Raw genomic sequence first — 15,068 nt, 5'->3', positions numbered from 1 at the left:
TTTTTTTTTTTTTTTTTAATTATTTTTTGAGTTGGGATCTCACTCTGTTGCTCAGGCTGGAATGGAGTGGCATGATCACAGCTTACTGCAGCCTTGACCCTCCTGGGCTTGGGAGATCCTTCTACCATATCCTCCTGAGTAACTGGGACAACAGGCACACACCACCACACCTGGCTAATTTTTTTATTTTGTGTAGAGATAAGGGCTTCCTTCGGGAGACCAAGGTGAGTGGATCACTTGAGCCCAGGATTTTGAGACTAGCCTGGGTAACATAGCGAGTCCTCATCTCTACAAAAAAAAAAAATTAGCCAGACATGGTGGTGCATGCCTATAGTCCCAGCTACTTGGGAGATTGAGGCAGAAGAATCATCTGAGCCCAGGAGGTCAAAGGTGCAGTAGCGATGATGGTGCCACTGCACTCCAGCCTGGGTGGCAGAGTGAGACCCTGACTCAAAAACAAGCAACTACAAAACAGAAAAGCTATCAGGTAGGATGTGCATATAGGAGCCTATAGTTCTCATACTGCTTTTCCTTTCCACAGCTAAAGGAGTATCAGCAGAAGCACAGCCCTGGTGTTCCTGCAGGAGCGAAGAAAAAGAAAAAAGTAAAAAATGGCACCAGCCCTGATACCACTTCTGGCGGTTGCCACCCACCTGAGGATGTAAGTCTTGGTTGACCAGGCTCTCGGGAATAGGGGACTCACGGGGCAATAGAGGATAGTGGGTAAGAAGATTGTGGAAGAAGTGTTGGGTAACCTAATTCTGGGTTAGGCTGGGTGTGGTGGCTCATGCCTGTAATCCCAGCACTGTGGGAGGAACCCTTGAGTCTAGGAGTTCAAGACCAGCCTGAGCAATACAGCAAGACCCCATCTCTATAAAAATAAAAATTTTTTTAAAAAAGCTGGGTTAAAATACTACCTCTCCCTCCACTAGTGATACGATTTAAATTGGTTGCACTCTTTGGGCCTCTTTTTCCCATTTGTAAAAAGGGGTAGTATTGTGTTACTTATACTAAAGAAGTTTAAATGAGATTTTGATTTTGTTTGTTTTTATGAGTCACTGGTACAGGGCCTGGTGTGAACAGTTGCTATTTGATTTTCCTCATCCTCAGCCTCAAGGGGAAGCCAGGCTAGTGAGAACAGCCACTTGCAATCAAGCTGTCCCTTTAGGAAGCAGCTAAAGAGCCCCAGGATGTGCAGAGAAAGGGGCACTAGGATTAGGAAAAGATAGTTTAAGTCCATCTTTGTTACTAGCATCTAGGGGATCACAGAAAAAAAAAAAAACTTTCTCCCCTGGGCCTCAGTTTCTTCTCTGTAAGATGATGATGTTGAATCAGATTGGTAGCTTTGAAACTTGGTTAGCTGTACCCTCCTTTGTTTAAGTGAACCTTGCTCAGAAGTCTGGTTTTTAAAATGGAGATGGGGATCTGAAGCCCTGCCAGATTTGGCCTTCTATATTCTGGTCCTGAGAAGAGGATCTAGTGAGCCGCATCGGTCAGGCGACTCTGCTGTATATGACTGCTTCACTTGGGGGACTTTTCCATCTGTTTCTGCCTCTGCCAAGGCAGTAAGTGGCCATGTGGAGAATGGCACAGGCCCTGGTGTTGATCTCTGCTCTTCTGCAGCATTCTGTTACCCCAAACCCACCTCTTCCTCTTTCCCTGACTTTCTTGCCTCTCTCTAAGCTGCTTCTCTCTCCCTTACCCTTGTTTTCCCCTTCTCGCCTCCTGTAGATTCAGGACATTCTGAAGGTGCTGGTGTCCGACCTTAACCGCTCCAATGGGGTAGCACTCTCCCCATTGGACAAGTGGAAGGTGAGGCAGTGCCGCTACCCCTGTCTAGCTTGCTTTCCCTGCTGTGCATGCCCCCAGGGCTTCTCTGGTTTGGGGCTAATTTGCCTCTGGCATATGTGGCTGCCATTCACCCTTAGCCTGTTGATGTCTGCTTCTTCACCTGCTGGGTTGATTGGGTTTTTTTCCCTTCCTCCCACCTCTTTGGTCATCTAGGAGAAGGTGAGAAATACCTTGAAGGTTAAAGGGAACTGTGGATTAACTTTGTGAGCAGGTTTGTAGGATTTGATTTTGGAATGCCCAGAGTGGGACCATTAGACTAGGAGAGATTAAAGAACAAACCTTTAGGTCTCTGGGAATCAGTCCCCAAAAGACCAGTAAAGTACATAGAAACTTGTGATTTTTCAAATTAGTAAATCACTTTGGCTTGAGACTAGGGAAATGTAGTATTAAGAGAAATTGAGAAATTGAGTTAACATTATAGTTGCGAGGGTTGAAGTTATTTTTCAAAGGGACTGACTGTAAAGATGAGGCTAACCAATATGAATGACCAGTACATTCTGCCCCTGAGCTCTCTCCCTTTTTTTCCCCCCCTGAGTTGGGGACTCACTCTTGCCTAGGTTGGAGTGCAGTGGCTCCTCCTGCCTCAACCTCCTGAGTAGCTGGGACTACAGGCATGTACCACCATGGCTAATTAGTTTTTTACTTTTTGTAGAGACCACATCTTACTATGTTGTCCAGGCTGGTCTTGAGCTCCTGGTCTGATTTGGAGGCTGTGCGTGCCTATAATCCCAGCACTTTGGGATTGCCTGAGCTCAAGAGTTCGAAACCAGCCTGGGAAACATAGCAAGACCTCATCTCTACAGTAAATTAAAAAAATTAGCTGGGTGTGGTGGCGCATGCCCATAGTTTCAGCTACTTGGAAGGCTAAGGCAGAAGGGATCACCTGAGCCCAGCAGGTCCATGCTCCGACTCAAAAAAAAAGTCAAATGGACACAGCTATATTCATTGGGCTGTTGACAGAAAAGGCATTTTGTTAAGCAGTGGAGGAAATTGAGGATCAAGATGGGATGCACTCTGAGAGGGGCAAGAGAGAATTTAGGAACATTCCAGATGCTCAGTGGGGGGATGGTGGTCCTGAATGGACCGGAGGCTGGAGGAGGTGGCATTTGAGGCTGGTCTGAAGATTAAAGGTAAGTCGGATCTATCCATATTGGAGAGTGGGGAGGTAGAGGGGGCAGTGAGGTAATGGCCAGCATTATGACCTCACAGAACACATTTCAGGGATGCAAGGAATCCAGCGGGGGAGGAGGGTCCTGGAGCCGGGCGGGGGGGTGGCAAAGCGAGGAGGTGATCTCCTCCAGAGCTGATGTTGGCATTTCCTCCATATCTAACTTGACTGGTAGACTGCCATGCCAGAGCAGCAGAGCTGAAGCAGAGCCAGATCCTGTTAGAGATGGGCATGGGGACAGGGACAGGGACAGGACACCGTTGGCTAGTGCAGGAGAGTTTTTCAGTGATAACAGCTGTTTCTCCCAGTCCATCAGTTCTTTCCAGGTACTATGACTCAACTTTTTGACTCAGAGGAGACACTGAGTGGCATGTGGCATGGCATAGGGAACACAGGTCTAGAGGGGTCTTGTGGCCATGTGGCCATGCATTTGCCTTTTCCTTTGCCAATGGTCCAGTTGGCAAGGGAGTCTGGGCCCTCAGTTTCCTCATCGGATGATTATTAGTCTGCTCAAATGCTGTAGGATTTTGTGCCCAGCCCGGGTCCCTCTGTTCTGGAAACAAAGTCCCAGGTCCTCATGTTACCCTCCCCCCTTTTTTTCTTTTGTCATAATTTTATTCTGTCACCCAGGCTGGAGTGTAGTGACATAATCATGGCTCACCACAGATTCGACTTCTTGGGATCAGGAGATCCTCCCACTTATATTTCCAGAGTAGCTGGAATTATAAACATGCACCACTACACCTAGCTAATTTTTTGATTTTATTATAGATACAAGGCCTCACTATGTTTTCCAGGTTGGTCTCAAATTCCTGGGCTCAGGCGATCTTCCCGACTCTGTCTCCTAAAGTACTGGTATTAGAGCCTTGAATGAGTGTGCCTGCTCTTTTTTTTTTTTTTTTTTTTTTTGAGTTGGAGTCTCACTCTGTTGTCCGGACTAGAGTGCAGTGGCACGCTCCCGGCCACTGCAGCCTCGACCTGCTGGGTTCTGGCGATCTTTCCACCTCAGCCTTCCAAGTAGCTGCAGCTATAGGCACGCACTACAACAGCCAGCTAATTTTTTGATTTATTGTAGAAATGAGGTCTTACCAAGTTGCCCAGGTGGGTCTCGAACCCGCGGGCTCAGGCAATCTACTCACCTCAGCCTCCCAAAGGCACAGGATTACAGGCTGAGCCACTGAGCCCGGCTCTTTCTTATTTTTTTTTAAACCCGCTATATGTCAGTAATGTTCTCATGTAAGTTTTCTACTCTGGGAATGCAGGCCTGTGATTGCCATATTCTGTGTAGACTGATAACATTTCAAGAAATACTGAGTGCCAGGCGCAGTGGCTCACACCTATAATCCCAGCACTTTGGGAGGCTGAGGTGAGAGGTTTGCCTGAGGCCATGTTCGAGACCAGCCTGGGCAATTTGGCCAGACCTCATCTCTACAATAAATAAAAAAAATTAGCTGGGCATGGTGGTGCACACCTGTGGTTCCAGCTACTTGGAAGGCTGACGTGGAAGGATCGCCTGAGCCCAGCAGGTTGAGGCTGCGGTGGCTGTGAGTGTGCCATTGCACTCCAACTTGGGCAACAGAGTGAGACTCCAACTCAAAAAATAAAAAAATAAAAAATAAAAAAATATGGAGTAATAGAGACAGAAAAAGTAATGGAATGAAACATTTTGAGTGGAGTAGGCATTTTTTCTTTAAACTTAATTCTTAGTTGCAAGACTTAAAATTATGAAATAACTTGGTTGTTCACAAAAGAATCATGTTGCACGTATTGAGAAGTCTTCAGGAAAATACTCTTTTTCTTTTCTATGGGCATTCCTGTGTCTAATTCTGGAGGTCAGTGAGAACCCAAGACGCCAGGAGGAACCTAGAACCTGCCAGGGTCCCCTCAAGGCTCCTGCCTGACCAGCTCTACTTTGACCTATTAGTTCACTTGTAGCCATTGTCAAGGCAGCACAGGGTCCAGGGCCATGGTCACGGTAAACTTGCAAAGATGCAAAGACTACTTGACTCATCCTCAGTTCCGTCAGCCTCTGCAGTGCTGGTTCTAAGGATGGAAGTAGATTGGGGTTTTCAGAGGCCAGGACTGAAGGGTCCAGAGAGCAGGCATCTCTTTCCATAGAGACAGGGGCAGCCACCCCCTTGTGAGACTGGCTCCCCTGACCAGGCCTTGGCTCCCTAGGATTCACCCGGCAGGCTTCAGCTAGTCAGTCCTCTTTTCCACCCTCTGCCCATCTGGCCTGTGGGACATTAGACATTCTCTAGAGCCAGAGGCTTGAACCTGGAGAGAGGCTGAGTGGGGCTCTGGTCCATTAGATGGGTTCACTTGGGGATGAGGGACAGGTTTCTATGTGGCTCCAAGTCCTAAATCCTGGGATCCCCTCAGCTACTATTCCCAGGAAAGAGGCCCCCGACCACCAGGCTGCCACAGGGCAGACCTCTGTTTCTCAGGTGATTTCTTGGCTGGGTCAGCGTTTCTGGAGCTGAGAGGTTGGGGTAGGGGTAGTGGCCATGAGGTGGCTGTGGTTTATTTCCTTTTATCCAGAGAGCAGGGAGAGGTCACTTTCTTTCCCTGAAAAGGCCCGAATGAGAAACACAGCCAGTGGTCGGGGCAGGGAAGAAGGGAAGAAGGGAAGGAGGGAAGGAGGGAAGCGAAAGGGGAGAGGTTCAAGTAGACACACTGACCACGACGTCACCTCCATTGTCACCATCTTCTGCCCAGCAGGGCCCAGGCTAGGGTCACCCTGTGGCATGAGCTGGCCTTCTGGAAGAGCAGTGCCTTACTTCTCCCTGACTTTGGCAAGCCTTCCTCCCACCTGCCGTGGCTGCCAGAGGTCAGAGCTGATGCTGTCTTTTGCTGAGCCCCAGGGAGAACAAGGTCCTCGTGTTTGTGAAGGAGGTTGTGCCGCTTTGAGCTTTGGCCGTCCAAGCAGTCTGAGGCCTGGGCAAGCCGTTCCCACACCCTCGAGTGACTCCCAGCATGCGTGACTGTCACTATGACTGCAGCAACACCTGTCTTACCTGCTCCGCACCCTTGTGTCAACCGAGGGCAGTGAGGCACCCTCTCCTGCATGATCCCCTAACCCCGTGTTCTGTTCTGTGACAGGCGCCCAAAGACTGCGCCGCTCCTACACAACCTGCTGATGACCCTATGCCACCTGACGGTGTCCCTTCATCCGGTGCTGGTGCAACTAGCACGGTGACACCTCAGGTTTGTGCCTCTTCCCCTGTGTCCCCTGCCCTCCCAAATGCTCGCCCCTTCCTCCTCCCAGAGGGCTATATGTACCCACTGTGGATTCTCTCCTTTTGCAGGTAGCTAGGTTCCTAAGCCAGGTGTCCTTTCTGGGGATTGGGGTGAGGGGGCTGAGGCTGGGAAGTTTGGGGATGTGGAGGATTGTCGGATTAAGCTTGGCTCACGCTGCCCCTTGGTGATTCTCACTGGAAATTGAATGACCACCTCATGTTTTCTTCCCAAACAGAACCATGATGATAACTGCCCTCATCTCATGGATGAAACCAAGTGAGTGTCTCCTAGCAGGGTAGCAGTCCCTGGGCTGAGGGAGTCAGGGCGGGCCGCTGCCCAGGACCCTGTTCCCCACCGAGCCACCTGCCCTGACCCCTGTGTCTCCATCTCTAGGACTTTCTCATCAACTGAGAGCCTGCGACAACTCTCTCAGCAGCTCAATGGTCTTGTGTCTGAGGTACCCCCAGGAATCGGGGCCCAGAAGAGGGGCGAGAGGGGGAAGGAGAGCGTAACAGAAAGAAACCAAGGCAGGGATTCCCGAGAGAGAGGGCAGATCTGGGAACAGTAACATGCCGGGTGAGGTCGAACAGGCCACCTCTTCTCTGAGCTTCTCCCTTGAAGCTGCACAAGTGAAGTGGGACCCTAAGACTATCTCTGCTGTTTGATCCTGCTGTAGAAAGGCCAGGATGAAAACTGCTCGGGAGGGGGAGGATGGGGGTGAGAACCCCGAGAAGTTGGCACAGGGTGGCATGAGGAAGGGCCCTACCTAGGCAGAAAAGAGAGCTTTGCCAGTTGATGGGGAAGAAAGGAAGTCCGTCAGAGGGTCAGACCTCGAGGGGGCAGGCGTCTCCATGTACATGCTCATCTCTTTCAGTCCACTTCCTACATTAATGGTGAGGGGCCTGCGTCTTCTGCCAACATGAAAGATCTGGAGGTAGGTGGCTCTGGACCAGACCCAGGGACCCTGCAGGCCAGTCCTCCGACCTCCTCCCACCACGGGGGCTGGTGCCCCTCTGCCAGTTGAAATGGCCCACACACTCAGCCCTAATGATTGCTTTCTCTATCCCTCCCTCAACCCTCCTCCACCTCTCCTCTCTGCATGCGCCTCAGAGCCGATACCAAGAGCTCGCAATAGCCCTGGATACCAGCTATGCAACGAACAATCAGCTAAATAAAACCATAGAGGAACTGGTAAGAGTCCAGTGGGGTCCCCTGATTCCAGTCCTGGGCTCCAGTTTCTGCCTCTGAAGAAAGGGACTGGAGCCCCTGGTGCCAAGGAAGAAGGGGTGCTGGGGGGCTCAGGCTCAGCTGGAGGGACCTGGAGCATGGAGCATGCAGCATGGCTCTTCTGTTGCTGCCCTGTCTGCCTCCTTTCTCTTCTCCGGATGCCCCTGCTTGAGTCATCACACACTTGCCCTGGGGTGGGAACTTGCCCCACAGGGCATCAGGAGCCCTGTGTTCCTGGCCAGACTCCGTCCCTCATCTGCTCTGTCTTTGATTTTGGACAAGTTGCCTCTTCTGCCTGGGCTTGAGTTTCCTGAGGAGGTAGAGTTAAGAGAGTATCAGAGGTCTCTTTTACCTCTGAGAACCCAGGTTTATTGGCCTACTGGACTGGAAACCTCAGGGCAGAGGGCTTCCGCCTGTCCTTTCATTCCTGTGTCCCTGCTATTAAGAATAGTCCAGGTTGGACGCGGTGACTCTTACCTGTAATCCCAGCCCTCTGGAAGGCTGAGGTAGGAGAACTGCCTCAGCCCAGAATTTTGGCACCAGCCAGGGCAACATAGTGAGACCTCGTCTCTACAAGAAAAATGAAAAAATAAGCTGGGTGTGGTGGCGTGCATCTGTAATGCCAGCTACTCAGGAGGCCAAGGCGGGAGGATAGCCTGAGCCCAGGAGGTCCAGGCTGTGGTGAGCCATGATCATGCCACGGCACTCCAGCCTGGGCAACACAGTTGAGCCCCTGACTCAAAAAAATGAAAAAGAAAACATCTGTCTTGAAGTTTGTTCTCCGTGAACGTACCCTTCCACATCACAAACTTGTGGAAGGGTAGCCTTTCTTTTCTCAAACTTCATTTCTAGAGATTTGTTACTGTCCTTTAAAAAGAATCCAGGCCAGGCGCAGTGGCTCACCATGTCACCCCAGCATTTTTGGAGACCAAGGTGGCAGGATCTGAACCCAGGGGTTTAAGACCACCCTGGGCAACAGCGAGAACCCCGTCTCTATAAAAAAAAAAATTAAGAAATGAAGAGAAGCCAGACTCAGACTTTCCATTCTGTAACTAGGCAAAAACCACGGAAGGCACAAATGCTCTTTCCCTGGGAACTTGAGGAAAGGGTGTCAGTTCATGTCCCCATAGGCTCTGAGAACTTTGCCTTTGACACCATTCCTGGCCCTGCATACCCCTTGGTCTGGGGAGCAGAAAGAAGGGGGCACCCTCAGTCACCTTTCTTTGACTTTCCCCACAGAAACAAGAGAAGCAAGAAATTTTGGATCAACTGGAAAAAGTAACACAATTTCTGTTTGCTGTCGGGTTTGGGGGAGAATTCCAGTGTTGAACCCCTGTCTCATCCTGCCCACTCCAAGCCTGGGGAGCCTCACCCTCTGTGTTCTAACTCCATCCCTGCAGGGTCCCTAGTAGTCCGGTCTCACAGGTGGGCCTGTCCTGGAGCACTTTCTGGGCACATGTCCTTTGCAGTGTCATCTCTCCTACCCCCTGTAAGAGATCTGTCTTCCCTCTTCCTCTAGGAGAAAAGAGACTGCCATCAAAAGCTGGTAAAGGAGCAGGGATCCCTGCGGGAACAACTGCAGGTGAGTGAACTGTGTGACACTCTTTCGTATCCTCTGGAGAACATTTCCTTCCTTGTCTCTCAGCACTTATGGGCTTGTCTTCCAAAGGTTCACATCCAGACCATCGGTATTCTGGTTTCCGAAAAGGCCGAATTGCAGACGGCCCTGGCCCACACACAGCAGGTCGTTGACCATAAGGCAGGTGGGTGCCCTTCATCATCTAACTGGCACTTGGCAGGCGAGTTTGGGGACTTGTCTGGTCTCCATCTCCATATTTGTCATTCTAGGAGAGGCCAAGGAGCTTGCTGGCCGCCTGCAGTCCTGCCGACAGCGCATAGGAGAACTGGAGCGCACTCTTTCTGCTGTGTCCACCCAACAGAAACAAGCAGAAGAGGTGAGCTGTGCCACCTGCCCACTCCCTGGCAGCTGAGCTTCCCAGATGGGGTAGGGAGCTTAAAGGTCTCTTCTGGGGGACGAAGGACCAGCTTCCCAGAAGGCAGCACTCGCTGTTTCTGGCTGGTTTTGTGGTGTGGTTGTTAGGAACAGCCTGGGCATGAGTTGGCTGCCGTGGGTGAGTTGTGGGGTGCTGTCGGGCTCAAGCTGTAGATGTGGTGACCAGAGGCCAGAGGCCAAGTACTTGCCTGCCGTCACCTGGCTGTAGCCTTCGCCAAGTGAGAGGAGGGGATATGGTGCTTGGGCTGTGAAGGTATGGAAGAGTGTCTTTAGTGTGTTACCGTTTGTGTAGAAGGAGGGGCCATGTGTGTATAGTGTATAATATACATAAGACACATCTGAAAGAACTTTAAAAAACTCAGGGAAGCCAGGTACAGTGGCTCTTGCCTGTAGTCCCACGTACTTGGCGGCCGAGGCAGGAGAATCCCTTGAGCCCAGGAGTTTGAGGCTCTACTGCACTCCAGCCTGGGCAGCCCTGTCTGTATAAAGAATAAATCAATAAATAAAATAGGAGAGAGGAATAGGGTGGCTGGGAGACAGTTTACTTCTGTACCCCGTGAGTTTTAGACCCTGTAAATGTGCCATCCATTCAAATGGTGAACTAAAGTTTAATTGAATTTTCCCTTCCTGTCTGTGTCCCCAACTCCAGGGAAGAAGTGGACTTAGAATTAGGTGAACCTGGTGTTCAAATCCCAGCTGTGTGTCTAAGTGATCTTAGCCAAACACTTGACCTCTATAATGTTTTTCATAATGGGGATCATGATGGTAGCTGTGTCATATGGTGACTTTGAGGATTAAGTGGGATTGTTAGCACCGGTAAAGCACTCAACAGAGGGTCAAGCAGTGGTGAGAATAATGCTAATAACAACGGCAACATTACTTGATGTCTCTGGGCCTCTGCTCTCCAGCTGTAAATTCAATCTCTTTCCCTGCCTCTTCCATCCTTACTGAGTTCTATTAAAAAGTAATGCGTGTGTACAGCTGGCTTGGGAATGCCTTGAAAAGTGTCCAGTGAGGTTCCGGGTGAGGAAGTATTTGTGTGGAATTGTTACTGTAGCTACTGGTATTATTATGCCAGCCACATCTTCTGCCTGCACATCCTGACTTAACCTTTCTGTACTGGCAGCACAACAAAGAACTAACCAAAGAAAGAGACGCCCTCAAATTGGAGCTGTACAGAAACACGTAGGCGGGGAGGAGATGGGGGCGGATGGGGGCAGGGAAGGTGTGGGGGTCCTTAGCACCAGTGACGTGGGAGACGGGAGGGGTCCAGGGGAGCATGGTGAGGTGTTCGTACATGCTTGGACGTATGCATAAGTGCTCTCTAGCCCCAGTTGTGCCACTGACTCGTGTCCTCTCTTGCCTGCCCCTTGCGACTCTTGACTCTTAAAGTCCCCTCCAGCACCACGGTTCTGTGGTTGTGTGGCGAGGATAGTCGCGTGGGTTGATCACCAGAGAGGTTCTTTCTGTCGTTTGTTCATTCCTCTCTCCACTGCCTCTGGCTACAGTAAGAGTAATGAGGACTTGCTGCAACAAAAATCGGAATTGGAGGAGAAGCTTCGAGTCCTATTGACCCAGAAGGCAGCCATGCAGCTCGAGGTGGAGGACCTGCAGAAGAAGCAGGAGATGACAGAGCTCCTTCTGCAACAAGTGAGAGGCGGTGGCTCTTGGGATGGTGTGAACCCCATTCAGTTGGGGCCACAGTCTCTAGCGATCCTTGGTGGGGTGGCCGCTAGCCAAGGGCTGGGAAATTGGGATCCTTGTTCTAGTTCTGCCATAAGATCCTCCAGAGATTGCTGAAGATTGGCAGATTAGGGCCCTGTCTAGATCTGTGGAATCAGAATCTCAGGAATAGGGCTTAAACATTTTCTGAAAAGCTGAGTGTGGTGGCTCACACCTGCAATCTCTGCACTTTGGGGTGGCTGAGGTGGGAGGATGACTTGAGCCCAAAGTTCAAGAGCAGCCTGGGTAATATAGTGAGACTCATCTCTACAGAAAATTAAAAAAATTAGCCAGGTGTGGTGGCTTGCGACTGTAGGCACAGCCCCTAGGGAGGCTTAGGCGGAACAATTACCTGAGCCCAGGAGGTGGAGGCTGCAGAGAACTGAGACTGTGCACGGGGTCCAACCTGGGCGATAGCGCAAGACCCTGTCTCAAATATAATAGTAATAGTAATAATAGTAATAATTTTGAAAGCATCCTTATTGAAAGCCATTGTTACCTAGATTACATTTCTGTGGCCAGCCCATGAGTCTGCTTGCTTCCTCCACATGGTGGTGATAATGAGGGTCGAAGTCTTTACTGAGCCCAAGTGGGAGGTTGAGCCTAGCTCCAGCCTCCTGGGGAGCCGTTGAGTGTGCCGGCCTGGTCTCCCGGGTCTCAGTGACTCAAATCCCACTGTCCAGTTTTCCAGTGCGTGTGACTCCTCTGACAGCAACATGAAGTTACAACGGGCCATGGAGGAGCGGGCCCAGCTGGAGACACACGTGGGACAGGTGAGGCTTTGCCCAGGGAGGGTGTGGGAGGGAGATGACCCCAGGCGGCCAGAAGCAGGTGAGGACCAGAACAGCCCTTCCTAAGTCGGGCCCATTCTCGCAGCTTATGGAGTCACGGACACAGCTTCAGTTGGAACGAGATAAGTACGCGGACGAGCTAATCAAAGAAACTGCCATGTGGCAGGAAAAGATAAAGAAGATGTCAGACCAGGTGAGAGCTGACCCCTTGGCCCCCCCTTAGGCACAGGTCACTTGGTCTTTCTGGGCATCTGGCATCTCTTGTTGCAGAGCACCGCCAGAGGTGGTCCTGTGTTTTGGTGGCAGTGGGGAAGAGAGGGAGACATGGCTGTCCATTCACCAGCCCCTCCTCAGTGACTCCCCTTCTTGCTTTGGGCAGGTGGTCGTGCTACAAGAAGAGAAGGAACGCTGTCTGCGCCAGATGCAGGAGCTGGAGAACAACTTGTTCCAGCATAGAACGCAGACAGGTGAGCTGGGGCTGGGAGGGCTAGGAGCAGGCTGGTATCAGAGGCTGTGGGAATGGCCTGAAATGGTCCAGGAAGGTGGGTGCGTGGTTTTGTGGCAGAAGGAGAGAGGTCCCTGCCAGTAGATGGCAAATCTTGCCATCTTTGTGAGCCCCAGGGTTCCCATCTGGGCAGCGGGGAGTGCCTGTTGTCAGCCATCCATTGTAATCAGTGCAGTGGTCACTGTCTTGAGCATAAAAACATAATGAACTCTATTTGAAAATAACCTGGAGGCCGGGCATGGTGGTTCACACATGTGGTCCCAGCATTTGGGAGGCTTAGGTGAGAGGATCGCTTGAGTCCAGGAGTTTGAGACAAGCCTAGGCAGCATAGCAAGAACTCACCTGTACAGAAAATAAAAAAACTAGCCCGGGTGTGGTGGGGCATTCCTGTAGTACTAGCTACCTGGGAGATGGAGGCTGAAGGGTTGCCTGAGCCCAGGAGGTTGAGACTGTGGTATCGTGCCACTGCCATCCAGCCTGGGTCACTCCTGATTCAAAAAAAAGAAAAGAAAAAGAAAAACTGACCATCTTTCAGATGTGAGGAATTACTAGCTAAGAAGCCAGGGTTTGGAGTCAGGACCCTGGATTAGGAGCCGAGGACCAAGAAGAGAGTTTTTGAGAATCCAGAAGCCCTTGTCTTACGCTTCCTTTGTCAGCGGAACCTCCATGTCCAGAGCCCCCTGCAGGGCCCTCTGAAGTAGAACAGCAGCTGCAAGCGGAGACTGATCAGCTCCGCACAGAACTGGAGAGCCTGGCAGGACAACTCCAGGCCCAAGTGCGGGACAATGAGAGTTTGAGCCGCCTGAACCAGGAGCAGGAGGAGCGGCTGCTGGAGTTGGAGCGGGCTGCTGAGCGCTGGGATGAGCAGGAGAAGCAACACAGACAGGTGCTGGAGACAATCCAGAGTGACCGCACCACCATCAGCCGTGCACTCTCCCAGAACCGCCTCCTGAAGGAGCAGCTAGCTGAGCTGCAGAGTGGCTTCATACGAATGGTGCGCCGCCCCCAGCTGCCTACCCTCCTCTCGTCCCTCAGGCCCTTTGCTTACCCTTTGTAAAGTGGGCGGCGAGCCCTCCCATGAAACGGTACCCTCAAAGGCTCCCCGTGAGCCAGAGCCCTCCTCTAATGTCTTTGGGGGAGGGGGGATGATGACCTTCCAGTCTGCCTCCATGCTTTTTCTGTGCCGTGGAAGGTGGACAGCTGGTTTTGTTGCCAACCACTGTGGTTGGTGACCACTGCACTGATTACTTCTGTCTGTACAGTCAAATGAAAACATGGAAATTACTAGTGCGCTGCATTCGGAGCAGCACATCAAGAAGGAGCTGGCCAAGAAGTTGGGCCAGCTTCATGAGAACCTTGGAGAAATGAAAGAAACGGTAACCCTCCCCATTGGAGAAGGGGTGGGCATCAGCCTCTGGGGATGGGAGGTGCTAGCCAGAACAGAGGTCACTCCAGCCAGGGGGACAGGTGACCCCAGTGGCCTGCAGAGCAGTCCTGTGACTGTTTCTTGCTTCCATCTCTCCTAACTTTTATTTTTTTTAATTTTTATTTATTTATTTATTAATCAATGTTTTTTATTATGATATTGTGGGGTAGAGTTAAGGGTTAGGGATACACATACGCTTCGTTCAGGCACCGTTGTTGATAAGTGGTGTCTTCCCATCCCCAGACAGATATTTACTACCGTTATTCCCACCTCCCTTCCCCTTCCGCTCTCCTAACTTTTAGAGGTGGGTATTCCTGGGCTCCTCTAAGGTCTGGACACGATCATTTTGGCTAGAGGCATGGAATCCCCCTAATAGGGAAAGAATGTTACTACCTAGGCTCCCTGGGTTCAAGCTGGATTCCAGTCTTGGCTCTACTGGTCGCTAGTCAAATACTTTGGATTTCTAAGCCTTGGTTTCCTTAACAAAAAGGAAGTTATCCTGGGCATGAGGGCTAATGCCTGTAATCCTAGCGCTTTATGAGGCCAAGGCAGGAGAACTGTTTAAGCCCGGGAGGATTGCTTGAACCTAAGAGTGTGAGATCAGCCTGTGCAGCATAGTAAGACTTTGACTTTACGGAAAAAAACAAAAACATCAGCTAGATGTGGTGGCACATTCCTGTAGGCCCAGCTCACAAGGATCCCTAAGCCCCTGCAGTCAAGGTTGTAGCGAGCCCTGATCGTGCCACTACAGTCCAGAGTGGGCCACAGAGTGAGACCTTAACTCGAAAAAAAAAAGGAAGTGAGCATTTTCCTCATAGAGGTGTTGAGCTTAAATGAGATAGTTCATGTAGGCTGGGCTTGGTGGCTCAGCCTGTCATCCCAGCACTTTGGGAGGCCAAAGTGAATTAGCTGAGTCTGCAGGTTCAACACCAGCCTGTGCAACTTGGCGAGACCTTGTCTCTACAATCAATAAAAAATTAGCTGTGCATGGTAGTGTGTGCCTGTAGTTCTGGCTACTTGAAAGGCTGAGGCGGAAGGATCGCTCGAGCCTAGCAATTCGATGCCAGGGTGGCTGTGAGTGTGCCACTGCACTCCAGCCTGGGCAACGAAGTGAGACTCTAACC

General features: G+C 50.9%; 1 protein-coding gene across 1 annotated transcript in view; it reads left to right on the top strand.

The window, feature by feature from the left end:
- The window catches only part of GOLGA2 (golgin A2), a 19,751-nt gene that overhangs the window by 1,523 nt on the left and 3,160 nt on the right, over positions 1 to 15,068 (top strand). The window contains exons 2-19 of the mRNA XM_008060643.1: positions 542 to 661; positions 1,732 to 1,812; positions 6,122 to 6,226; positions 6,495 to 6,535; positions 6,653 to 6,716; positions 7,134 to 7,193; positions 7,370 to 7,450; positions 8,726 to 8,764; positions 9,006 to 9,068; positions 9,156 to 9,249; positions 9,335 to 9,441; positions 10,627 to 10,685; positions 11,009 to 11,150; positions 11,906 to 11,995; positions 12,099 to 12,206; positions 12,393 to 12,480; positions 13,175 to 13,512; positions 13,781 to 13,894. Coding sequence (XP_008058834.1) covers positions 542 to 661; positions 1,732 to 1,812; positions 6,122 to 6,226; positions 6,495 to 6,535; positions 6,653 to 6,716; positions 7,134 to 7,193; positions 7,370 to 7,450; positions 8,726 to 8,764; positions 9,006 to 9,068; positions 9,156 to 9,249; positions 9,335 to 9,441; positions 10,627 to 10,685; positions 11,009 to 11,150; positions 11,906 to 11,995; positions 12,099 to 12,206; positions 12,393 to 12,480; positions 13,175 to 13,512; positions 13,781 to 13,894 — 1,794 coding nt within the window. The remainder of the gene's footprint in view (positions 1 to 541; positions 662 to 1,731; positions 1,813 to 6,121; positions 6,227 to 6,494; positions 6,536 to 6,652; positions 6,717 to 7,133; positions 7,194 to 7,369; positions 7,451 to 8,725; positions 8,765 to 9,005; positions 9,069 to 9,155; positions 9,250 to 9,334; positions 9,442 to 10,626; positions 10,686 to 11,008; positions 11,151 to 11,905; positions 11,996 to 12,098; positions 12,207 to 12,392; positions 12,481 to 13,174; positions 13,513 to 13,780; positions 13,895 to 15,068) is intronic.

This window comes from Carlito syrichta, unplaced genomic scaffold (genome assembly GCF_000164805.1).
Source record: "Carlito syrichta isolate Samal-C Ts95f unplaced genomic scaffold, Tarsius_syrichta-2.0.1 Scaffold304686, whole genome shotgun sequence".
Taxonomy (NCBI): Eukaryota; Metazoa; Chordata; class Mammalia; order Primates; family Tarsiidae; genus Carlito; species Carlito syrichta.
The sequence above is the reverse complement of the archived record's forward strand: the minus strand, read 5'-3'. Positions and strand labels throughout refer to the sequence as shown.